Source organism: Pezoporus wallicus, unplaced genomic scaffold (genome assembly GCF_028554395.1).
Source record: "Pezoporus wallicus isolate ANWC-B61680 ecotype Strahan unplaced genomic scaffold, APGP_CSIRO_Pwel_v1 contig_5231, whole genome shotgun sequence".
Classification (NCBI taxonomy): Eukaryota; Metazoa; Chordata; class Aves; order Psittaciformes; family Psittacidae; genus Pezoporus; species Pezoporus wallicus.
The window spans coordinates 1,210,252-1,237,333 of record NW_026635973.1 but is presented as its reverse complement, the minus strand read 5'-3'; the positions used below and the strand labels follow the sequence as shown (position 1 = coordinate 1,237,333).

The window sequence follows — 27,082 nt, the reverse complement described above, 5'->3', positions numbered from 1 at the left end:
TCTCTGAGATACAGCAGAACTCAGAATCCCAGAACCAGCAGATAAATCTGAAATGCCAAAACAGTTCAAAAGAAGGCTTAAATCTAACTGAAAGGAAGATGCACAGTAAGTCTGGACATATTAATGCTTTACCAGACTCTACAGCAGTAGGGGTTTTGCCTTGCTTAGAACCGAAATTAGTCTAGCAAGCAAAATCTTTGAATCCAGCAATTCAAACTATCAAAGCTTTAGGACATAAAACTTCCAAACGAGGCAGGTGGGGGACAGGGAACAATTCACATATATCTTAAATATATGTCAAGCCAATGGTTCTGTGAGGCTTTAAACTGATTGTATTTCCATGTTCTAGTTTGAGATGACTGCATGATCATGGTGAGATTATTCTATCCCACATGTCCTTTTGTTCTGTACTTTTTACCAAAGGATCATTCCAATACTTTTCAGAACAGTTGTTTTTACTTATCTGCTTCAGCTAAAAGCATTAACAGCACAGTCTTGAAATGTAAATAATGGTAGGTGATATAGAGCAGCTCTCCTCTGAGCAAAGAGTATTTGTATGAATTTACTGGTTTGATATTGCAGCAGCACAAGTACTACAGGCACTGGCAGTTTAGAGCAGCTTCCTTTTCAGCAGCAGCATCCATCAGTTCTTTCACAGCTCCCTGACCTCTTTCTCCCCTACCTTTTGTCTCCGAGTCCATCGGTCTAAATTGTATCACCAAAGAGAGATCCCAAAAGAGCTGGCACCAAGATTAGTAAGGACACAAGTAGCTTTTAACTGGTGTTTTCCATTTCACATACAAGTCTGAGGGAAGCAGTTCAATTTGGTACCAGAGACAATAAGCTATGCACAGCACTGTTACCCCATGCTTTCCACAACCCTGAGATGACTTACTAAAAAACCTCTGCACATTCTTCCTCTTCTGAATGCACTTACGTTATTATGCACAATGCACTATTTACATGCATACATGTCTATACAAAGAACAGATTTTGAAAAATACCAGGAATGATTTTAAGAGTTTTCTGGTTTTACATTTCTTTACTGCAGCATTCAGTTCTGCTAAAATATGCAGCCCTTCATTACTTGTTTTATCCTCCTTTCATCCCACTAAACATGCTGGTGGGCTGCACAGTTTCACTCTTCCCTAGTGACTCCTAGCTTGGTGTTTCCAGTTGTCAAGCATCAGTCTTCATTCTTCTTCCATTTCTTCAGACTAACAGTCATACTTGGTTCTCCTTTCTCATTTCTGCTGTCTACCTGCAGAAATGTCTATAGAAGCAGAAGGCAGGAAAGCAGGGGCAAAAACTACCCATCTTCCAGTGCCTCTAAGCCTTGCAGTTTTCTAGACATACATTCAGTATGCATTCAGACAAAAAAGGTTACTTCAGCATGAGTCCTCCAAAGGGTCAGGGTGGAAAAATAATCTTCCAATAGTACCTGAAAAGAAAAACTAATCATGCCATGCTCCAAACAGGTAAGTTTAGAAACTGTTGTAAGAGAGCAAATCAATTCCCTGGACAATCACATCCTGATATGGGGAGACAGCTGGAATTTCTCAAGGAGTATTTGTGTGGTCAAGATATTATGCCCACTAAAAAAAGAGGTATGAATATGGCTGAATGAACCACATCTTAAATACGTGCACAAATAGAGAGAACTTGGCTCAAGATCTTCCAGCTTTACAAAATCATCTACAGATGAATCTACGTCAGAATCATTACAACCAACAGCTGAGGTATTTTACCTACTTTTACAATAGAATTTCTTGCCACAATCCCTTTGTAAACCACCGACCATTGCAAATATTTTCTTCTGTGCTACAAAGCCCTTTTCACCCATCTCAAAAAGGTACCAGCTGCCCAGACATTCAAGTTATGGTGTGGGGATGACAGTTGCATGTAATTTAGTTTAAACTTCAAAGCTGAACACATTGCAAAATTCCAGATCCAGTCAGCTTTAAGAGGACAGGACAAGTGTGGCATTATTTCAATCTGTCTTCTTTATATGCTCCAATCTGCAATGATATACCAGAGCCACATTCCTTTAATATTAGGTCACTGAAAAACGTTAAGCCTTGGGCTTCAAAACCTGACAAAACCTGTCGTGCTGAAACAATTGGTTACCTGCCCAGAGCTGTAAGCATTAGCGATACAGTTTGCAGAAAGCATTCACCCCCCTTTATCTAATCACATCTTCCCCCCCCTTAAACTTACAACAACATTTGAATGCATTTTTTAAAAACAAATAACCAAAATGAAATCCAGTTTCATTACACACTGAACTTAATGTATCGTATGAGAACCTGCATTTTAAATAACCCTGTTAAAACATGCACGTGTTAGAAAACTGGATGATTTCCAACTAGCCTCATAAGAAAAGTATCTGAAGAAGAAGCTGTTGTGCAGATTATAGGCTCAAAATGTAATAAAACTAGAGTGCAGAACAAAGACGATGTAAAAATATCACACCCCGAAGCGTTACTCTTCTGTCTATAGAAAGTTACCTAAGCATGTAAAGAATTAATACATATTTATCACCTATTCTCTTCAGCACTGCAAAGTACCAATGAGACAGTTTGCTTCTTCCTAAGCATGTATGTAATCTACCTGCAAGGCTACATCCACTCACTCCCTGCTCTTACCATCTACCAACATGTCTCATTGACAGCGGCACCTCAGTATGACAAACTAGATTCACAATGCAACAGGACACCATTACATTAGACATGCCTTGTATACTATCCAGAGGGAAAAAAAAAAGATCTCTTTGGTTCCATGCTGATTACAGAAGTGATACAGTCAGTTGCATGCACTGTCCATTAATGCAGCCATGGCCAGTTTAAGGAGTTGAAAGTCCAGCTTCCCCAACATGACACGGGACCCAACTCCTATTTAATACATATTTAGAGCTAAAAGAACAAGTACTGGCTACCAGAAGCTGGGCAGCTTTTAGAAGATGGACTCGTTTGATTTGCTGACCTATGAGCCATATTGCAAGTATCATCTGACCAAGAAAACTGATGACCTTATCTAGAAGCAAGTCCAGAAATTAAACAGTAACCACTTGATAGGAATATGTACAGTATCCTAATGCCTACAGTTGAGTAACTAAATACACGTTTTAAAGGCGAGACTGTATCCTCATTTTGACTGCTAACAGTAAGATGAATATTTATCGTAAATCATTACTTAATTTCTGAACATTTATGTACAAATGCACACCATGGTAAGGAAGTACAAGATGAAAAAAGGCATCTTGGCTTAAGATCCCAATCACAGCAGTTCAAACAAAGTCTTTGTATTTATGAAGTGCTATGGAAAACATTATTTTATCGTATCTGCTCTTTTTTTCTACAGTATGCACAGAAATCCAGATTCTGGATCATATTTGTTCCCTCCCTTAAGACTGTGGAATACAGATGAGGTTTAACAGTCCTGCTGCACAGGGAATAAAACACTGAAATCAGTGTGCCCATTCTGACAGTCTGAAAAGTATGACTGATTCTGTAACGGCTCAACATCCTGCATACCTTTGCATGCAAAATTATATGAGAGTTTTCATCTTTACTTAACATTTAAACAAGTATGGGGTGGAAAAAACATGCCTGATCATAAGCAGTTCCAGCAACTGAGAAGATTTTTTCCATTTTCTGGCAGAGGGAAGCTGATTTGCACATTTTATCATTATCCTTATTTTCATCTGCTTTCACCTCAAGGAAAAAGCTTTATTCACTTTGACTTTTTCCACATTACATATTTGTCCCAGACTAATACTCTCAGAAGTTTAAAATTAGTTCATACATTTCATCAAGATAAAATGATTAGAACTGACTAAGATATACTCAGAGCTCCAAGGTTTCAGGCAAGGATGCAGATGTCGGCTGACAGGGAGAAGGGTAGATTTTATTACCCCCCATGAAAATTCGTCCGGTTTGGCCCAATAGCAACTCAGGAAAAAATAACCCTTCATAAAAGCTTAGAAGTGTCTTACTGCAACAGGGAATTTGGCTTTTAGACATTGCCTCTTGAACTGGCTGCTTTTGACCAGGATCTACTGTCTGCAGATTATGACTGTTGCTCCTTATAGCCGGGACTACAGTCACTGGAATGCCAAAGGCAGCGAACAGATAAAAAGGCAAGTTCATATGAAGTGGAGGATAGAAAGGATTAAAACCTGGAACAATCCAGAATTTCTCAATCTGAGCACAACTTTGAAGCTCAGCAGATACACACACTGAGAAGACATGGAGACAACTCACTGAACCAGCTGACCTGACAAAGAAAAAACACCCTCATAAATAGAATTATTGGAAGTGTTTTTCAACACATCTTTTTGAGGAAGTATAAGGTTTGATTAGACTACGCAGAAATAGCAGTTGTGCCAGAGTTTTCTTATCTCCGTATTGGGTTTGTTTTTCTTAGTTATCTCTGTATTGGTTTGTTTCACACAAATATAGATGTACAGTATGCCTTGTAAAAGAGTCACTGAGCTTCCAGACTACCCCCAAGAAGAAAAACATGCTCCCTCCACCCCCCAAAAGAGCTGATTCACTTCAGGACTATTCATGTGGCCCAGAAAAACTAGTTCCCTCACCTGGTTTCTCCAGAAAAGAAAAAAGTTGGTAATACAGCACAGATTAACTTGTGAAAACACTGGGGAAGAAATCTGGTTCATCATCTGCGTGTGTAAGAAAATGAAATAGTTCTGGGAAAGTTTACCCGCTCTGAGAACTAACAAATAAGACAGTCTGCTTACCTTATCCTGGCTACATGTTGCTGCACAGGCTGATGCTGAAAATGGTCAGGCCACTGATGGTGAAGGCAGAAGGATGGGGAGGGCTGAAGACAGCAGGCAGGCTGATATATGGGGGTGTGTTTTTGGCAAATAGATGCTGAATACTCAGTATGTGGCTGCATGCAGCATGAAGTCATAGGAGATGGTGCAGAGCTGCCAACCACCGAATGACATTCTTGCTTGTTATTATGGCTACTTAAAGAGTGATGGTATGGACAAGGGTGGCAGCACTGAGATAACATCTGCTGAGTTCTTTGGTTGTCTAAAGGCAGAAAGGATGGCTTGATTGTACCATTAAGTTGGAGGCAGCCATTTGGACTCGCTTTTGCTCTTGGTGTTTCCTTGGATGGGAGCTGTTGGGCCGTGACGTCTCCATCAGAAGCTGCAACAATACCTGGGCCTGTAGCGTTTGACAAGATGCTGCCATTACTCAGAATCACTGAGTCACTGACGTTGCTCATAGCCATGCTCCCAGTTCTCAATGGGTACGCAGTGCTCCTGAAGAAACAAATAAAGCAAAGTTTACAAAGCTGTGGTGTTTTCAGATGCTTAGAAATAACTTCAGATTAAAGTGAGTAAAGCTGCTCTCTCATCTTCACCTTCCACAAGACAAGGAAATAGAAAGGAGTCATTCACACACTGCCAGGAATGTCTTGAAGAACTTTCATTTGTTTAACAAAAAGTTAAAAGTGAAGTTGCATAAATGCTCAGTGAATAAACCAAGGCATAAGTCAAATGAATAGACACTTAACAGTCCCTGGGTCACAGCTAACAACTAGTGACTGAGATGCATGGGAACAAGAGTAAGTAACAGCCTCTAGTTATGAAAACAGATTTTGGTATAACCTGTGTAACCATCCACACCTTGCACTGCAATTTGCCTGTGCGCTTTGAAAGCCAGCAGGAGACAGGACCACACAGCAGAGGTTGTTTAATAATCATTAATGTGCTGGTTTCAATAACCTCCCTTCCCATCTCAAATTTCTATTGAAAATGAGACATATTTGTATTTTGGAAGGCGTTACTTCATTTAAATAACTCAAGCCACTCCAGCAGACATCTGTCACAATTTCTGGAGGGTGGACTATGGCTTTAGCAGAAGCTCAAAACACTAAACACAACCATGCTCTTCCCAAGCTTCAAAATAAACAAACTCGGGATTCAACTAAGGCTGACTGAGAAACTCATGCTTCTGAGTGACATGTATTCCAAAGGCAGTTAACAAATTCACTGTGCTGTAAATAAAGGATAGTAAAGATTTTCTTCCAAAGCCTTGTCTTTTTCAAGCAGAATGTAAGTAAGTGAAAAACTATTAACACTGGAAGGGGGACCGAGGAGCCTGGCTCAAAATCAGAACTCGTCTGAAGCGCTTGCAGCAGTCAATTTCCCCCCTGGTAATTGGAATCATGTTTTAATAAATAAGTTGGAGATTATTATTTTGATAAATAACACGAAAGGTCAAACATCACACTCAGATAGGAATTTACTTCCCAAGTGACATAGCAGGGGGAGGGAAGAGGAGAAAGAACACTAATTATGTGCTATTTAGAAGACTAAATTAACTCGTGCTTTAAAAAGACAGTTAATTACGACTGCTTTGGCTAACTTAATGTTACCTTTTTAACACTGAATTTAAGCAATTTAATTGCTTACTGAATTTAATCATCCCAAGCCCAAATTGCAAGGCTTGCATTGCAGACACTGAACTTCACAGAAAGACACAACATACAGATTAAAACAGGTAAGCGAGCAAGTTTCTATCTCATTTTCTTCCCCGATACCTTTGCTGAGTGCCCAGAGAGCTAAGCCTGCCCAGCTAGCTGAGCTATTTAATTACCTGAATGCCAATTCTGAGCAGAAAGTGCTTTGCAGAGTGGAATGCTGCCCCCAGCAGCCCCCACCTCCGCGCAGCATCTCTCCTAGACATAGCTAAATCCTTCACATCTGAAGGAAGATTAATCCTCTGCTATTTGTTCTAGATCATGTGCAGAGCCAGATGCCCTGGGAAATCACTTGCATTTAGATAACTGCTCAGAACAGGAGAATATGCTGCTCAACGAGTGTATTCTTTCCAGCCTTCAATTCCACACGTTCCTGCTGGGTACCCCCTACCCTGGCCCAGACAAGTCAAGCCCATGGAGGACTCTCTGCTGAGCACAGAGAGTGAATTCAAGTGGCTGGCTAAACTTTGCTTCAGTCTGAAGAGGTACGTTAGCTGTGTGAAATACCACTGTGTTTGAATAGGCTGTTCCCCTCTCGCACTGTAGGCGGCTTCAAAGCCTGCTGAAGTGGACAGAGCAAGAGCTGACATTAAGAGAAAGCTCCTCTTGAGGCATGTGGCAGCATTTAGGGAATTTCTGGCTACTTGTTTCTATATTTGGGATTGACTGCACAGTGATGCTGTTACATTCTGGTTTCTAAGTTAGTCTGACACATGTATATCACTTGAAAATGCTGTACACTCAAAGTTACTGTCCTGCAGACTACTACTGTAACTGAAAACTAGGTAGGGAAATAATACTCCAAATACCTCACCCACTTCAAGAAGGCAGATGCACCATCCTTTTGCTTTAAGCCCAGGACATCTGCAGCATGCAGCCATTGAGATAACAGGACATAATGTTTAGTAGCTGTTTCAAATCAGTTTATAAAGGAAACGACACATTTACACGCAAAGCATGCATGTGCCAAACAGAGATGTAAGCACACAGAAGCTCGGCAATCCCAGCACAGACACAGAGGCTTGGGACCTTCAGTGCATCTGTGCCCCTCATGAACACCAATACGGGAATTAGAAGTTTTGTTCCAGCCAGCCTCCATTTAATATGATCAAAGATAAAATGCAGTATTCCCAACAAATGCAATATCTACCTACATGCCTTTTGAGTTTCAACAGAGCATTCAGAAAGGCTCATCAGAAACTAATAAATACAAAGAAAAGCCAAGGATCATCATCATCCCTACCACAACATATAACTCTGCCTTTGTTCTCCTGTTGAACAAGGCTATTCATGAACAATTTCAAGCTACAAAAATATTAACAGATCAAGCTGATTCTCTCTTCCAAAGCCTTGAGAAACTATTGAGTTCTGTCCATTTTTATGGAGTCTTCAAGCAAGGCAATGGAAGCACATGCTTATCTTGAAGCTCTTTCAATGCCGTATTAAAGACAGATAAACTACTCTGCATACTTAAGGTAGCCATCCGATTCAGTATTTTATTCAGCCACCACTAAGAACTGGGACTCAAGCTAACTCTTTAGAATGAGTTGGGATGTACATTTGCGTTTGGTTTGGTAGCTTTCCTTTAAACAGATGCTAGATGGTTGATGTCACTTGACAAGTCTAATGTCCTCTGAGTTTTGTTTCACTCACATTTGAGGGTGTTAAAAATTAAGTACTCATGTCTCTCTACAACCAACTGCAATTCCATTGACAGCAAAACTTCACCTGTAGCTGTTATACCAAAATACGTTCTTAGGTTATAGTCTTATCTCTCTGTTGTATTGTCTCCTCTGGCATAACTGCAGTGACTGGGAACTTACTAAGAAATGTACTAACGATAAGAGTTAACTGAGAATCCCTCCTCTAGAGGATGCACAAATAAGCTGGTTAAAATGCAACAAGCACAGATTTTAATAACACATGGGTGTGGGGAATCAAAGAATTTGTTCATCATGAAAAAACATGATGAAAAACATCTAAAAATATGAATCTTTGAAAACACAGTCTTTAAGAACTCTGAATTCTTTCAGTGTTGACATTTATTTTTGCTGCATTCCTCAGACTGCGTTAGTATTTGCTGCTCTCCAATTGGGAACAGCAAACTCTCAATTGAGTGAGATTTTTCAGGCTGATACCAATTTCTACCTGAAGGCTTTGAAGCAGTGGACAGGTATTCTGCATAATGAAGCTGTAAATAATACAGGGTTTAATACAGGCAGCCCTACTTAACTGAAGTTTAAAAACAATTGGAAAAAGTACTCACCTACATGTTTAATACATCACACTTAAGTAGCCACCTCTCTAGCTGGACACAAGGCGTTTCAAACATTAACATCTATTTAGAAATGATGCCAGCTGGACTGCTAAGGGAACTAGAATCATCTTTAGTTACTGTATGCTTGTTAAGGGTAACTGCTAAGAATGCACTTTAGCCACACGGTTCAAAACAGCAGCTTGGAGGACTGTCGTATCTGGAAATTACCTTGGCCTGCAGAGGCGATGGTTTCATGGAGTAACCCCCCCTACTGTTTGCGGGGCCAACAATGAACACAGCTTACCCAGCAGACATCTGCCATCCACTTTAGCAAATAAAGTAATGCTGTACCACACTGAAAATTAGGTAGGATTTGGTGCTCCCCAACTAGCCTGTTCTTCTTAGATGTGGATTAAGTTCACCTGGTCCTCTCGCTGCAACTGAAAGATTAAAACCCCCCATACTTAAAACCCCATTGGTTCAACAACTTCCATCTGGACTTGTAAGGCCTGCAACTGCAACTCGTTGAAGTGCAAATTCAAGAGAGAATGATGTAGTGGAAATTTGGTATAAACTAGTGTATTAGTACAGATAATCTACAGATCTTTGAAGATGACAGAGAACAGCTAACTGTTGAGGGGTCTTTTTACCATATAAGAAAGCAAACAAACAAAGACCTATACCTTGCACTAAACCAAACCTAAGCTGGTTATAAGACTTTACATTTACCATTTAACAGAGGATAAAACTCACATTTCATTTAAAATGTTATCCTAAAGCATCATGCCACTCAGCCAGCTGAACCAGCTTTCCAGACCTGTCATGGTTCTGAGATGAACATGATGTCTGAAGTAACAAAAGTCTTTTCATGTCAAAAGTTCATCTAAACCAGCTGGATTCTAAAAGTAGTGCATTCTTGAAATAAGCAACACTTAACAATCCCAGTGCTACCTATTAAGTCTCCTTCCAGATGAAATATTATAATGGCCTTGTAGTCCCTTAAGACGCTGAAGCTTTTCATTGTGGCGAATGGTCTCAGTGTGTAAACTCAGTTAAACCCTCTCTGGGCTGTTTGCTGTGCCAACCAGTATACAGCCACTCTTAAGGAGGGTTTTCTCCTCCTTCACATCACCGAAATTCTTTACATCTTTGCTATTTCTCAGTGCTTGCAGGAGTAGCAGGTGGTGCCTGGTGGTTGATACTGGGTTTTATGGGAGACGTCTAGTTATCTATCACTGCAATGGTCTTTAGCAAGTCAAACAGCTTTTTCATGTTTTATAGTTGTTGAGCTCTATTTTGGCTCTCAGCTAGGCATTTTTCAAATTCCCTAGCTCTTACCCCTATGTGTTCATATGCGGTGCTTGGTTTCTCTCAATAGCCTGGTTCTTGCTTTTCCATCTCAGCTCTTAACCACTGGGTCTTCCCTGAAAAGCTTTCTCTACACAAAATACAGTCACCTACCAAAACAAGCCTTCCCTGCCCTTTCCATTTCTTTTTCAGGTATTATAGTGTGTTTTAAATATGTGTATTTCACCTCCAAGAAGATTCTAGAATTCTTACTTCATCAGCACACAAGTTTACCTGATATGCTTACTAATGCAGCCATTTTGCTTTGAGGACTGCTGAAATGTAGCTTCTGTTTTTGAGAAATGCCATTAAGGTCAGTTTATTTTCTGCACAGTCCATAAATACTCATTTTCCCAACTAATGTCACCCTATTAACAAGCAGATTTTCAGCAATCTAAGTACTTGCACCACACACTAGTAGTTAGAAGACAATTAAGAAGCAGAAGAGGTTTGCAGAAGAGGAATTTCCCCCCTTCCTTCATTTTATACCAAGAGTTTCAAGAGCTGTTGCAGCCCCTCCATCCTTCTGAGCAGCCTCAGAACTTGAGCAGCTGCCCCATCCTGCACCTCAGACAACATGAGTTCATTTCCTGCGTCGCAGGCTTGCTGGGGAATTGCAGTTCCTGTGACAGGGAGTTTCCACATGTCACCATGCCAGGACCACAGCTCATGCTGCAGATGGGCACCAGCGAACCAGTGCTGCCAAAAGCTGGCACACGAACTGACCCACCAGCAGCAGCTGTGAGGTGAGGGAGCCGGGAAAGACTGAGAAGGATGAGGAAAACAGAACATCAGAAATAGATTTTGCTTTGCTTTTAAGCTAAAGTTACTTCTGGCACAAACAGTAAAACAACAGCAGACTATTTGCAGGGCTTTGACTAAAGAAATCAATAGCAGTGCTTTAACTACAAAGTCTTTTCAAAGTCAGAATTGCCAATAAGTAATTAAACGATAGATAGAAGCAACAACAAGAAGCCCTTAAAATTCTCTTCCGGAAGTTTTGTACCAGCCTAAAATTCTATGAAAAGGCATCTATATAGGTGGGCAAAATGGAAAGAAAACAAGGAACAAAAAGAGCTTCAAATACTCTGAATTTTGGAATGAGATACAGCTACAAGCAGAAGTGATTGGAACAAAACATACTACAAGAAATAACATGCATGTCTCTTTGGAGCAGGTATATCTCAGCACAGTTTAAGAGCATGGTAAGCTGTTAAAAACCACCCCAAACATTTCTTACAACTGCGACTGTCATCACACTAAATCTTATTTACACAACTTGCTGCCTTTCCATTACCATAGGAAAGGCATTTAAGTTTCTGCAATTGTAAATATTCGGGTCCAAAATAGCTCTAATCCTGCTCACACTGAGGGGGGAAAACCAAAATATATCTCTTACTGGATGTAAAAGGAGTTATTCGTACTGAAAGTTCCACAGACTTTGACTTCATCACGCTGTGGGATTAACATCTAAAGTATTACAGTTGTAGAGGGACACACAAGCACTTTTTGAGGACACAGCTCCGGCTATGCCCACTATCATCCTGGCCATATCAGCCTTACCAAAGAGGTTAAGAAACCTCTGGACCATCTGTTTAGAATCAGGTTTCTGTTTTCTGTCCAAATTCAAATGCTACATTTGAACCTCTTTAAAGAATCTGTTACTGATAATTGCACTTCTTTCTTCGTATTTTAATAGAAGCACAACAATTTTACAACGACTGTATATTAAACAAGCAAAGCTCTTGGTGGGAACGCGGGCGAACATCAGGCAGCTCACACCTAGCTGGTAAGCAGAGCGTTCTTCACCTTGAGCTACAGAAGACACAGTTTACACGAGCAACCCAACAATCATTTTCTTCGAAAGCTAAACATGCCATAACTGATTTCTTTCCCTCCCGCTTCATGTCCCATGTAGGTTTTACGTCTCCCGTCTGCTGAGCCAAAAGATAAACTTCATACACCACTTGAATAATAGCACATCTGTTGAAATAGCTGGCTCGCCACCCCTGGGGGTGTTTTTCTTTCTCACCAGGCTCTTCAGCGCTAGGAGGGTCCTAAGCTCTCCGGCATTTCTACCCCGCTGCAGTCTTTTACAAGCCCAGGACCCTCCTTGCATTACAAAGTACCATTTCAGTGTAAATAAATCGAAGGTACACAACAGTCTTAAACCTCCGCGCTAACGCTCGCTGAAAGCCCGAGCTGCTGCAGCTGTAACCTAAAGCACAGCACGGGAGCTCACGGCCAGATTTGAAACGATCCAACACAAGGAACCTAGTTCTCCACGCTTACCAGAGATGATCAGCTCGAGGGAGAAAGCAGCCCCCTCCTCATCCAGGTATCCCCACTCACTGACGGGGGGAGCTGCCGCTCTTCCCGCAGCCACCGGCAGCCGCGCTCGCTTCGCCGCTTGCACAACTCCGGCGCCGAGCGGGGAGCGCTGAGCTGAGCCGAGCCGAGCCGAGCCGAGCCGAGCCGAGCCGAGCCGAGCCGAGCCCTCCCGTCCCGGCGGCAGGTCTGGGAGCTGGCAGCGCCCCGCCGACTCCTCCCCACTGATGCGGGAGCCCCAGGGCGCTCCCCGCCCTCGGTTCCAGCCCTCTTTGATCCGCTTGGTTTGAGGCTGATGTGGAGATGAGCGCCGCGCTCTGCCCGCGCCCCCCTGCCACTCACCATGCCCCTGCTTCACCGCGCATCCTTAGGCGGAAAGCGCAAACAAGCGGCAGCACCTCGCCCCCAGCGTTTGTGAAATATAAAGAGCTGAGGAAGGCGGGACACTGAAAACAGCACCAAGTGTCATTTAGAGAGTTTAAACTCACCTCGGGCCTCATTAGTTCCTGGCAAAGTCTTGTCCCCGAGCCCCAAGCTCTTACTTCATCCTTTGGTTGTCAGGCATTTCTTACAGAATAATTCTGACACTCCAACAGCAACAAAGAAAATCAGTTGACACAATTAGGCTTTTCCACGCACCAGGTTTTCAGATATTTGTACCTTACATGCCTTTTAGTGAGCTTCCTTCACACTCAAGCACTTGAGAACCCAGTAGTCCAAAAGTAAACATATCCATACACTCCTCAGATGCATCTTCTTAAAGGCTTTATACACAAACTGAATTACTACAGACTTCACGCAAAAAGCTGAAAACTGCCTGGTCACTTACAAGCCAAAATGAAACAAGATTGCTGAAGTCTGGGGATATGCGAACCCTCAATTGTAGGACCCCAGAAATAAAGCGACAGGTTGAGTTTTGGAAGAGCTCAGTGTTAAGGTGGCGAACGCTGTCCTCACTCTGCTCACAAAGCTGTATTATGAGGAACTTACAAAACTATTAGCAGGGGAAATGCTACAAGCTGCTCTCAGCCTGCTCTGCCAGGGTATGCTCAAAGGAACTGCTAACAGAACATGCTCACAAGCCTCACGCTTTGGGAGCAGACTCCTGGTTTTTCCTCAGCTCTGCATATCTTAGATGCAAACCTCAGAACTGGCATCTTCCTGGGGCACATCTTATAAACCAGATCTGAAGCAGATCACAACTCACCTGGGACTGGCCTTTCAGAAGAGCTCTTTCCCCGCTGCTGAAACACAAGGCTCTGATTTCAGGGTCAGGATGAACTTGTAGCAAAAGGAATCTCTTATCTACATGCATCCTTACTCCTTGTAAAACAAAAAAAAAAAGTCTTACCAAAGGGAACTCTGTTTCCCTCGGTGTGACCTTAGAATTATTCATCCTGACTCTGGTCTAAGTTTTTACACACAGCAGCTCTTCCTGCTTACTGGATCTGGTCTCTAACAGGTGGTGAAGGACTGTGCGCTTCTCCACATCTAAGGGGAAACATTACTTTATTAAACCACTGTTCCCTGCCTTTCCCACTTAGCTTCAGCTGGAAAATGTCACTTTTCCAGGCATCAGCTGCCCTGTCTCCACCTCCCACATACCATCGGCATCCTCCCTAGAACAACATTTTTCTAACACTGATAGGCTCTCTAACAGAAACCTTGCTTTCCATCCCACAGTTCTTACACAAGAAACTCACGTTCATTGAACAAACAGCAGTACTACAAAGCAGATAACGTTCAACCATAACTAAAAATGGAGGCAGGACTACATTTTGATACTCACTTTCCGAACAGCTGAAACACAGAATAAGCCCAGAAGTGTCACAACAATAATCTCAAAGCTACTTTTCCAAAGACACAAACTCTACACATATCTGAAAAACCTATCTACTAATAAAAGTACTTATTAAATGTGTAAATGTGCCTGTATAACAGGTACTGCATCACTTCTGTTTATTAACCACCTCAAAGAGGTGACAAGAGGCATATATCTCACTGCTTTGATCCCTAGGAGGAAAAGGGCTATCAAAAGCTAAAGGATTAGAGTCTATTAAAGCTCTCAGATTATATGCACTGCACAAAATAGTATTTCTCTATTTTAGCACATCAACTTACTGGACGATAGTAAAATGAATGTATAATATACATTCATAGATTATGCTTAATAAAATGATTCCTGTACAAATTATATAATGTATCATGTATTTGCGTTACAGATTTGTGAGAATTATTGCCTTTCAGTATCTGAGGGGCAATCTGTGAGTGCTTCCCCACGCTACCCTCTGCCCCAGTCCCCCTGGCACACTCCTGGTTTGGACACCTCCATCACACACCCTTTAACATCCCCTTCATTCAACTTTGAATGTTGCTACTCATCCCACTGTTTATCTCCAGCAATATCAGTTAAATGCTGACTTCTTTATTTGTAACTGATCAGGAAATAGGACCGAGCACTGCAGCACATGGACCACAGGTACAGGAACAAGCAGAAAGTGGAAACAAATGGAGGAATTTAGGCTGATTCAAGGCAGATCAGGATGTCGAGTCTAATCTGTAGAAGCCTCAAAAAGATAAACGAGTTAACACTCTGCTCTATCTACCACCTGGAAATGCACATGTGCAGAGAATCTGCAGGACAGCTGCATTACTAATTCAGCCTTGGCTTAAGTCAATACAATCCCTGATCCACCAGAAAGTTCACCTACCTACGGATCTAGCAATGCATTTTCCAAGAGACAGTATTTCTATCATAAAGAAAACAAATTCTCAAAGCTTCACTAGGCATTAAAGAGGAAATGAGCAGAATAAAATTTGACCACTGTGAAGATTAATTATTATTTTTAGATTTCAGTGATTACTTAAAAGTTTGTGATTTGAACTTCAAGGCCTTGAAGAGAGACATGCTACTCTGGGCAAAAGTACTCTGCATGCTCTGATCAAAGAGGAATCCTTTGAACTTAGAGAAACGGGCAAAGCATCTTTTATCAACTTCTGACAATAAGCAGCTTTTTAACTGAGATTTTAAAGTATTTTTCATAGTATACTTAATAAAACCAAGTAGTAGTAAAAATACTAATACAGCTCGCAGAATTCTACAGTACAATCCTTGGGGGGGGGAACCCAAAACACCTCTTATAGAATCATAGAACACAATAAACTAAATCAGAGATTCAAGTAAATCAGTTTGTATAATATTGTCATGGTTTAAGAAGATGAGACTAAAAAATTGAAGCTTATATTCATATTTACAAAGCACAGCTGACATACTCTGTTGTAGTGTATGAAGTCTGACTATTCTCTTTCTTTAAGCAAGGTATCAAGAGTTGCAGTTCTTGTCCATGATCCATTCATAGCCTTTACTAAACTGGAGTTACCCCAGGCCATGTTATCAAGAACCAACAACTTCTGCAAACTTTGGCTGCCCACCTTCAAGAGCTGCTCCCAAGCTATTACCCTTCCAATGATATCAGCATAACATTCTCTGAGCCTTTTCTTGGCTCAGACTCTCAGAGCTTAACATGATGTTAATCACAGATTCTTCTTGTCACAGCAGTGTCTTTTAAGGAGAAAGAAGCTGAAGAAGCTGAAGGACTTTGACAGTGTTGGACACTAATAGGAGAGCTGGTGACAGGTTTGGGTGCTCTAGGGACATTGATGCTGAAGTACTATTCAGGTGCTCAGGGAAAAAGTGCAGAGGCTTTTGAAACCCTTGAAGGCCAGTTCAGGGTACCAGAGGTGCTGCAGAAGTTCTGCTGAATTGTAATGAAATGGGGAGAATGAGGGAATATGGACTATAAGTAAAGAGCTAATGAGAGGTTAAAATGACAGAATGAGTTCTGTACATGGCACGTTTTATAGCTACATTGAATTTTTATTACAATTCCTATCCACCTACAGAATTTCCTGACTGGTGGTTTTAACTTGGACACAATATTCTCTACTACATCTTAGCTGCTAGCGCCATACTCACAGTAGGAAATTTACCAAATGACATGTAAAACAAATAATGCAGTAGGAGAAACATGGTAAGGACCAACCATTTATTTACTGCTTTTTGCACTACCGTGTACTTTTGTGCTGCACTTCAGGTAATACTGAGATAGTAGCAGCTACTTTAATTATTCAGGGGTACACAGGGCCCATAGTGGGATCTTCCAGATTCTAGCAGTACATGGGACATGCCAGGAGCACAGTACTGAGGAAGTTAATTGGATTGAGTCAGTTTGATCCATCAGATTGCTGTCTAGACCACCACTGATTGTGTCACACCTGATAATTCTTCAAGAGATAGCCAAGTGCCAATATGGTGCTCTTGGATCCAGAAATACTTGCTTCCACTCATCCAGACTTTATCACAAAATCTTTCATAACAGATATCCTCAAGAAAGGCTGAGAGTTAAGTGTGTAGAGAGGCTGAAAAAAGCTTTAAGCCTTACAAAGCAGTGTCCTCCAGCAGTAGTGAGAGGGGAAATGTTAAGTACACGATTGCTGATCATGCTCTATTTGGAGTTTTTTAGATAAACAGAGGACTCCTGATGTGCAACTGGGAAATTTTAACTCTCCACACTACATTCAATAAAACAGATACCAACACATTCTTTTAATATGCTGGAAACTGGATGTTTAAGGTCACATCATCTTAAATATCATTGAAAGTCAAAGCACAGAGATCAATTTTGGAGGGCAAAGAGGGTCTTTTATTGTCCTTGAAGTGCCTAGAACAATGGCCTCTCAGTCCCAAGTGTAATTAAAGAGCCAGTTCACTATGATATTGCAAACAACTACATCAGGATTCTAAACTCTTTCCTTTATTGATTGTTTAAAAAGCTCTAAGTACGGTAGTGATATTTTCCAGTCTTCTCCCCCAACTGAAGAGACACACTCCAGCAGTATTTGTCTAAGTTTTTTCATTGAGGTTTAAACCAGGTCATGTGAAGGTTGAGTTGTATGAAATACAAGACCATCTTGGTTTATCTACTTACACAAGAGAAATGCGAACATCAATTTAATGATTTCTTTTCAGTGAAGATCTAATCGAGACAACTTTTATTTTGCATGTTTCCAAAAGCACATGTACTCTGAATTGAAATATGTATCTTGAGGCTCCACAGTAACTCAAAAAGCTATTAAGTTTAAAAATCCCCCACATTGGAAGCAATTATTTACATTGTTAAAATAAAAAGTTATGTATTCATCATGAAAACCAGAAAAAACCCAGATGTGATACTCTGCAAAATACTTTAATATGGAGAGTTAAGACGGTTTTATTAGCATCTAAACCAGTTTTCTGATATTAATAAGAAGAAAACTTGTTAAAAGTACAAATAAATGTGGAAGCAGAATTGAAGATCTCTACTTCTGATTTAGCCACAGCTCACAATGTTCTGAAGGAATGTTTAATAGCTTGTCTTCAGTTGTAGCAGTTTTATTCTTCTCCAAACCCAGCGCTCCAGTAAGTTACATTAAAATGCAGCTGCATAAACATGTTTACACACAGTTACATTTTCTCATTCACATTCCTTTCTCACACGTGTACCTTTTCCACTACGAATTAACTACACTTATCTTATGTAAGCGCACACATGTATAATGTCACTTGTAAAATAGTCCAGACTGACCAGAGGGAAAAACTAACAGAATGCTTTATCTGAGCGTAAAATAAACAAGTGACATAAAAAACAGTAATTCCATCACTTGCACAACACCAGCACTTAAATTACAACCATCATCCTGACGTTACAGTGAACGCAACTATTGCAGTCTATTTTTCTTCCAAGTAAAGGAGAAATGCACATTGACATAGGAACAACTATATTAACTTGTCTGCAATCAAAGAAACAGTAAAGAACTGCACTTCTCCCATCATCTAGAGGAGTTCATATAGCAACAGTCCAGAAAACACAACTACCACTGTTTATTTCAACCAGAGAAGCAAAGAAAAAGTCAGTTTTTCAGATTCATATTCACAGCTCAGGAACAAAGTCTTGAAATGTAAGAGATTCTTTGAAAACACTAAGTTATCAATGACTTTTAAGGTAGGGACCACTGTTTTGCACCTCATTTCAGGGAAATTAATAATGTAACATCAATGTTTATTGCAACTGCGTAAATATTGCCATATAGTATGTTTGCAGTACAAACAGTTATGTGCAAAATAAACATTTATGTTGCACGCATCAGGAAACCATTCATTTTGTTGTTCATTTCATTCATGCTCACAGCGAAGAAAGCAGAAGGTTCTTGCTAGTCTTTTAAGAGCACATTAAGCAACAACTGTAGTTCTGAAGCATTTGTTCTACCTATTGCAATTTCAACCTTCAACCTAGTGCTACTCCTTTGGCTTAGTAAAAGTAACAGGAGAAAGCCCCCTAGCAGCTGCTTCATTATTCATTTTCCTAAAGGATTTTCAAAATTAACTGCTTTAAATCTTCAAATAATGCATGAAAGAGCTTCCCCCCTTTTGTGCACAACCCACACCACACCTTCACATTTCCTCATTAGGAAAGTGAAATAAGCACCAAAGCTAATCTATTTTTCTTCAGAAAAAGAAAAATCTAAGTGTTTGGAGTAAACAAGCAATGCTAGAGCCCACAGAGGAGCTTTTATTTGGTGTGAGCTTTCCCGACACTCTACGGAAGGCCTGACAGACAAGGCAAGAGAAAATGCTATTTGAGCCCAAACTCAATGTTTGCTCACTAGGCTGCCTGCCTGCCAGAGGGTTACCCAAACACAGCTCCTGCAATGGGAAGTCAATCTTTTCTAGCTGTCTCTTAGCAAACAGATGCAAGCCTGGGAATTTCTCATACATTCAGATAAACCAAGAACCAGACCTTTCAGAGCACCAACCTCCACGGCCTCAGAAGATGGCAGATTTCTCTGGACCCTCTGATTTCACACTGCTTAGACTAAACTACAATTATTGCCTCTCATAAGCGAGTCACATCATTTCCAAAGTTCTTCACTAAAGTAAGTTTGATAAGTGTTTGGTTTATGTGCTAGTCTAAGTGAAAAACCTTGAGACAAGTCTAAACTATGAAACACCTAGGTAGCATTCCCCATCATGTTTGGTTTTGGGGTTTAACACTATCGCTACTACCCTTTTTGTATTATGCCTACAGATACTGAAGTGTATTTTCTCAAAAACCTATCTGGCATTTTCTGCCACACAGTTCTGAGCTATAGTCTCATTAGTACCAAACTGCAGCTCTATACCTTCCTGATCAGTTCTCAAATTAAAACAACCTTTGGAAAAGCACAGCAGATACAGAAACTGCATTACAGTTGTATTACAAACCCAGATACATTATTTCTCTGCATGTGGTCCATTTAACAAACCAAAGTTTTATACTGAAGATGTCCAGTACTGACCAAATGTCTAAGACTATGTATTTGAAAGCCCTTCAAATGTGATGGTACCTCTTGAGATTTACATTTAGTAAGTACAGTTGGATAGCTACTTAAAGATCAAATTCAAGACCAGACCTCAATCAGATTACTTCTGTTACAGTCTGTAATGTATGTAGCAAATTCAGTCAGACAATGTTTTTTCCTATCACTACAGCCTACCTATTTTGTATGTCCTCTACATGCTGTTTCTAGGAGATTCGTTGGAACATGATTTCGTTCTCTACTGGTCACGTGAACTGTAGTATCAGATAACTCTCTTCACAAAAAATTAAGGAACCTGAAGAAGCTCATGTGCTTGTAATGTATTTAGGAGTACAGTTTCTTTCCATACCCAGGATTTGTGGATCACGAAGCATTCCAGGACTCTGAAGCAGCAGGACTGATACCTATGTCTGCACAGGAAACCAGGCTACAGGAACTGAGAGAACACTAGTCACTTTAGGTCATTACAGAGTAAAAACATGAAGATATTTTTTCATATCCTGGCAAAGTGAGTGCCTGGGTAGATGCCAGCAGCACCCCAGCTGCAGAGTTAGCACCAGTAATCCACCTCTGTATCAGGGACAGGCATAGAGCAGCTGCAGAAGGCTTCTGGCAGCCCTGCGGCTGCAGCAGCTGCACAGCCATTCCATGGTTAGGAGAAAGGTTTGATCCCTTTGCAATTCCCTCCCTTCCAGCTCACTTAATTGGGCCGTGTACCTGTTCCAGGGCATGGGTGCTGCTAATTTTAATAAAGCTAAGAAATCGCTTTACTACCAGGCCATTGAACCTTTATAGCAGTGTTCAGATATTAAAAGCTGAATTTTCTTTTTACTATTTTAAATCTTATTTAACAGAACAGCCTTGTTTAGTCTACAGTATTTAACAGTCACCAGCCAAATACTGTTTTAATGAGCAATGCACACATAAGATACTGACCTTCCCAGCAAGAACTCGCAGCCCAATCTCCTATTGAAAGCAAAAAGCATCCGCAGATAGATTGGTCTGTTTGTCAGAAGATATTCATCCTTGCATATGCTGTTTCCAAAACAACTTTGATGTAAATCTACCAGCAAAAAAATCTTCCCCAAAGAGTTTGCATTAGAGACAAAGATAAGGAAAAAATAAGCTAACCTTGAGGAAAGCATCTCAGTCAATTTTGGATGACTGGTTCTTCATGCTTGCATGATGTATCTGCTACACTTTTTTCCTCACAGTGAACAAAAAAAGTATCCCATGGATCTGGTGACAGTACTCAAAGCCAAATGCGTACAAGGTTATTGCTAGGCACTAGAAAAGACCCTAATATCCACCAGTGCTCTTCTTGCCTTTCCCGTACAACTGAGTGAGAGATGTGGGGCAGGAGCAGCAATAGCAGTATTTGTGCATGGTGAGTGGAAACTGGTGACCCTCAGCTCCTTGGTTACTAGCATATTACAAGCCAGGGGTGAGAGCAAGCTGCGCATTTCAAGGGGAAGGGGGCAGGGAAGAAGGAAGAGAAAGGAACCTGGAATGCTTGGCCGAGGTCAGAGGACAAGGAATTTCAAAGCTAGGCGATAATTTTAAGAGGCAAGTGTGTTGTCACGCGAGCATGTGCTAAAACGCTCACCCACACACTTCCTCCTCATACATTAGTTTTAATCCCAATAAAATTTCCCAACTTCAGCTCACCACATACCTGGCACAAGCTTGTTTGCTGGCTGAAGGATGGCCACCATAACAGGCAAGAATAACCAGCAGGCATGTGGAGATGTGCATCTTTTAGAGGCACTGATGACTTCACTCTGTTTAGGAGAGTGTATGTGCATAATGTGTATATTATACTGTAAAAGCAGTAGGCTTTAGAGTTGATATTAGCACAAAGTAGAAAGTTATTAAAAATGTGCTTAAGAAAAAAACATACTACACAGAATGTAACTAAAAATGTAAACTGCAAATCAAAGGGATAAGCATGATGCATAATCTCTTGGTGTGAGTTTTCTATAAAAGAAGTTATTGCTGAGCTAGTTTAGAATTCTCACGAAATACCCAAAGCAGAAACAAAGGGCTGTGTTTGAAATGCTTACAAACTGAAATGCCAGTCCCCTACATACACGAACTTCTTTCATTAGGGCAAGATGGAGAAGAACTCAGTGATTAGCATTCTAATTCAATACTAAAACATAGCGGGGTACAATTGGTAAAGCCATTGAAGGCACTTTCCCAGGTTTCTTGCTTTGTTGGTGAAGGACTGCACTTCTTTCAGAGCTAAACAAGTCAACACTTCCACAATGCCATTATCTTTTATGACTTTCTTCACAAGTACTGCATTACTAACCTACTTGCATGCCTACTGGAAAGGCTGAGCAGAGCCATCAATACTGTTCAGTCAGAGCATGACTGGAACAGTGATGCTTCTTGTGCACAGAGCACATCTAAAACATACCAGCCACCATGGGCTAGCTGGCAAGGTGCAGGTAAACACATGAGTAACAGCAGACAAAGCTGTACTCTATTCAAATGGCATAGGAGAAATGTGGCTGCCTTCAGATGGAGGGAAAGCAAGGAAAATGTGCTGTGTGATACCACATTCTGCACAGTACTTAGCAAAGCCTCCTGACTTCAAATATAAAAGAACAGCCAGGTCCTGTTAAATTTACTACTCACCCCCCTTACATTTAAAGATGGAAAGAAATACTTCCCTCAGGAAAGGGGGGCCCAGCTCATAATTTCTGGATTAAACCCATTACTGTTAGCTACAGAATGAAATTATTAGTGACAGGTTCACTGAATTACCCCTTTACAGAGGTCACTAGAGCTTCCTAGAAACCTAAAACTGCCATTGTAAATTTGGCTAATAATAAGTGAGTTTTTTAAACCATCACAATTAGAGGTAAACACAATAAAGAACCTGGTTTAATACCCTAAATTTAGTAATGCACTGAAGTACAATTCGTTTGCATTTTCTTCACTTCAAAGTTATAAACTGAGCAGCACACGACTGCTGGCATGCATCACTACTGCATCAACCTTTTATATCCACAGATGTGGATGGAGAATTTTGATTGACTTTCAAGAGTCATTTCTGGCAGGTATAAAACCCTAGCTGGATGAGCACATTTAAATTAAGATCAACCAGAGGCTTAAAATAGGATTAAACAGAAGCTTTCACCATGCAAAATTCTGATATGAAATTGGCCAATTTCACAAATATCAAGGATCTGGGGAAAAAAAACCAAACCAAACCAACCACCAAACAAGAAACTACATGCACAAAAATCTTACTTTCATTCCACGCTTATTACTGTCATTTTAAAGCTTCACTCAATTATTTACAAAGAACCTTAGACAGAAATTGCTTAAGCCACTACTTTATAGGCTATGTTTAGTTCTGTTTAAGCTTCCAAAACTGCTAATAAACTCTTGTACTGTTTAATGTAAAATACACAGTCCTCGAAGTACAGCCTGTGTTTCCCCCTCCCAGGTAAGTGACCTCATCATTGCATTACAAAGTCCTGTTTCTCTTGCTTGTGCTTTCCCTCACTCTGGTCCTGTAAAGTTTGTGTTCCTAGTTGTACAACGGATGCCCTTGATCCCAATCCAGTGAACAGTTGAGCAGTTAAGAGGCCGCTGCTTGGTGAGAAACCTGAGCTTGAAATCCTTCAGATGGATTTCAGCATAAAATCCAAGTCTTCCTTTCTTTGGAGTTATCAATTGTCCAGCAATTACATCAAAGCACTGCAAGGCATTTGTAGACACTTCTTCACTGCTATTGCAGAGGCACTTGGACACTGGGGCATGCACAAGCTGCATTGGGCATAGCCTTTGCTCTGCAACACACCCGTACACCTTGCTGCTTGGACTGGAGCAAGGAGCTTTGGCCAGGCTTTCTCCACTCCTCCCCATGCGTCCAGGACCTTCATCCCTGTTGTCCCTCCTTAAGCTCTGATCTACTTCGTCAGATGTCACTTTAAGAACTTCTACAAGTAATGACGCTCTACCCTAGCTAAAGCCATTTTGAAATCTCTATTTTTAAACAGGGTAAAATAAACACCTTTAATTCTGCTGGTTCATAAGGAACAGACTGGTAAAATGGTGCTATTGCCAAATTACTGGGGGAGAAATGGAACACCCCACAAAATGGTCCTGATGAATCTTCCATGGGTGTCACTGGTCACAACTGAGCCATGTTCAGTAGTACTGTACAGTACTGTACTGTAGTACTGTACCTACCAAAGTTCTCATAGTCCCACAAGCCTTAAATAGATTTAAGCTGTGCTCTGTTATGATTTATTTTACCAGTAACAGCAATGATGTAAAACGCTGTAAAAAAAGTGCTTGATTTATCAACTGTGAGATTCAATATCACCTTTTGTGCTGGGCACATCTGCTTCAGAACAATGCTGGCAAACACCTCTTCTCTGCTGTGCCAGCTCCTGTATCACTGTGCTACAGAGTAAGACCGCATCGTCCAGTTACCTCCTGGCACTGGGTTTACCTCTTCAGATACCTAAGGCTGAACAGGTAATCTTATTGAAATAAGATTTTCTTTGAATTGTTTGAATTTGCAGAGTACTGTCAGTAAGTGAAGAGGGGACAGGCACTTAAATACTGAAGTGCTTGTCACCCCACAAATAAAACTTCAAGATAACTAATATCCACATAGGTAGGTAACCAAAATACTAAGAAATTCACCAGAAATCTCAGGCACTGAAGTGCTGGAGTGGTCTAAATTATCTCGAAATACTCTTAACCCTATATTTCACCAATACATTTCACTATAGTTCATATGTTGTGTGGGGCCCTTTGCAGCAACTGTTACCTAAATCTGAAGTTTCTGCCAGGCTGTGAGACACTAGGTGATCTGGAATCCAAACTGCATCAAGGGCTGTGCTGAATTACCTACCATCTGGAAACCATAAAAATCAAAATTATATGAAGGGTAACAAAAAAAACCCTATTAAAACATGATGGGGATGGTAAAGTTTGACAGCCTTCCAATAGAACTAACTGGAAACTTGCCTTTTCAGATGACCCATAGAGCAAGCTGAGAGTGAGCTGAGAGCCCTGAGGCATCAGATAAGGCTACCCAGCAGGGTCTCCTACCTGTGAAGGTAAATGCCCTGGAGAGAAACTATTTCCTTCTACAATGAAATGCAGAATTTTGGGGTTTAACTTTTAAATGGGATTAAAAAGAAAAAAATCAACTTTCAAAACACTGGAATTCATTGCAAAAGCACAGCTCCCTTTCTTCAGTCAACTCTATATGGTTTCTCTCTGAAGAACAAAGCACTGTTCAAAATTAAGTTAAAGGATTATTTGGAGATATCTTGCATAAACGCAAGCCAAGTATCAGCTTAAGTTACTATAATGGTCTTTATATAGGCTCGTAAGTCACACGGCAAATTTTGGCAGAAACAGACTTCAGTCTTTGGAACATCCACATTTAGGTATTTGAACACAGTGCCAAAAATCTCCCAAAGATAAGTGAAATCCATGAGGAAAACTGGTTTTAATATCCGAAGAGTTACTCAACCTGAACTGAATTTATCAAGAGAAAGAATACATTTTCCTTACTATTCTGAAGACAGACACATCTTTTTCTGCTCAATATCTAACAGCTGTTGCAAACAACAGATGCAGGAAGTTCTCCAAGAGATTCTACAAAAGAATCTTTCATGGAGTAAACTATTTAGCAACCTATACACCAGCATTTCTATAATGAAATCAATTTCTATGCCATGGTCTTAATTTCGGTTTACTTTACATATGCATCCAACCTGGAGCCTCTAACCTTTACATTCAAGACATTCTCATACCAGCAGTAGTCTTCTGTAAAAAGACTTGTTCCCTTCACAGTGCTAATCTTTGCTCAGTGAAATACCATTTCCTGCAACCTGTCATAAACTGACTGAACAACAACATAGCCCAGTCTGGCAGAATAAGCAAAATACCTAAACAAGAACTAAAAAGGCCACCTTTGCAAAAGTGAGACTTCTTGTCTGTGAAACTGTGTAATTTATTCTACATCAAACAGTTCTGCTTATTCCTTAATCCAAAAACGAAAATGTAACCTTTCACCAAATCACTAAAAAGCTTTTATTTTTCTTTCCACTCACCAGTTTAAGCCAAACATGTCTCAGTATTGGATCCCAAACTTTAATTTCCTTCTACTTCTGCTATTGTTATGCCAGCACTTCTAAATATTTACCCTTCCCAGATTCCTAACATGGAAGGAGCGGGGGTTCTTTTGTAGTGCAGATGATTTGCACAGACCCCAAGTAGTGGAGAAATTCTCACGCTTTCATGGGAGGGAACTGGATTTAGGGGACACTTTGGTCATGACAGGGTAAAGTAATCTTTAATAAATTTAAATTGAAGGGGCTTTCTAACACAGAAATTATGCACATACCTTCCTCATGCACAATGATAAACATTAAAGTTATTAATAAACATTCCTTAGGAAACTGCAGATCTACATTTGTCATAAAGCACAGATGTGATTAAATCGCATCTCTATCTGGAAGCATTTAGCACTAAGCTGTTGAAAAGCTATTTCACCGTATATGCCACTTCAGTTTATCTTCCAAAAAATTAGACTGCCATTATAGATAAGGATTCAGTAAAAGCTTAATCAAAAAACCTAAGGAAAGACAAACAAAATGAAAGCATTAAACAACATGAAAAAGAGAATTAAGTGCCGGTTTTATTGCTAGTGAATGTTTTGGAGTCTCCACAGGGAGAATTTAGCCACTAATACGTAGCAATGGGAAAAACCAGCTTGGTCTTTGCTGGCATCACATGCATTCAGCAAAGTATCAACAAGAGAAATGCTCCATATACTATTTATTTATCAGATCAACCACATAGTCTAAGAAGCCACAGTAAACCTAAAGGAAATGCAAACACAGAAGATACTGTGGAGTGATCTGAGACAAAAGCAGTTTTCCTTTCCTTCTTTGTTTTGTAAGCATAGACTCAGTTCAAATTCTCCTACTTAACAGAAATCTGTTGCTAAGGCATTTATTCCTCCTACTGAAACAGAACAGCCAGAAGGCCAATAAAAACCTGCTAAAGCCATTGATCATGCTATCTCTAGCTGAGGCTGTGAAGAAAAGTATCATTATAGTAGTCTTTAAAGTTGTCAAATTATGTACTCTTAACTAGAAGGAAATCCTTCCAGAAAAATCTTTTTGAGCACTGAGCCTCTTTTGTTATCAAAGCAAACATTCCTTTGTGTGTATATTCCATCTGATAAAA

The 27,082-nt window shown here is 40.5% G+C and overlaps 1 protein-coding gene across 5 annotated transcripts in view; it reads right to left on the bottom strand.

Annotated features, from left to right (window-relative positions):
- The window catches only part of DISP1 (dispatched RND transporter family member 1), an 87,665-nt gene that overhangs the window by 27,052 nt on the left and 33,531 nt on the right, over positions 1-27,082 (bottom strand). For 3 of the 5 annotated variants that reach the window (XM_057398795.1, XM_057398791.1, XM_057398792.1), the window contains one exon: positions 4,760-5,296. In XM_057398795.1, the coding sequence (XP_057254778.1) occupies positions 4,760-5,265 (506 nt within the window). In that variant the 5' untranslated portion in view covers positions 5,266-5,296. Of the gene's footprint in view, positions 1-4,759; positions 5,297-12,397; positions 12,567-27,082 lie in introns of those variants that run through there. The other 2 variants (XM_057398794.1, XM_057398793.1) reach the window with 2 other exon arrangements.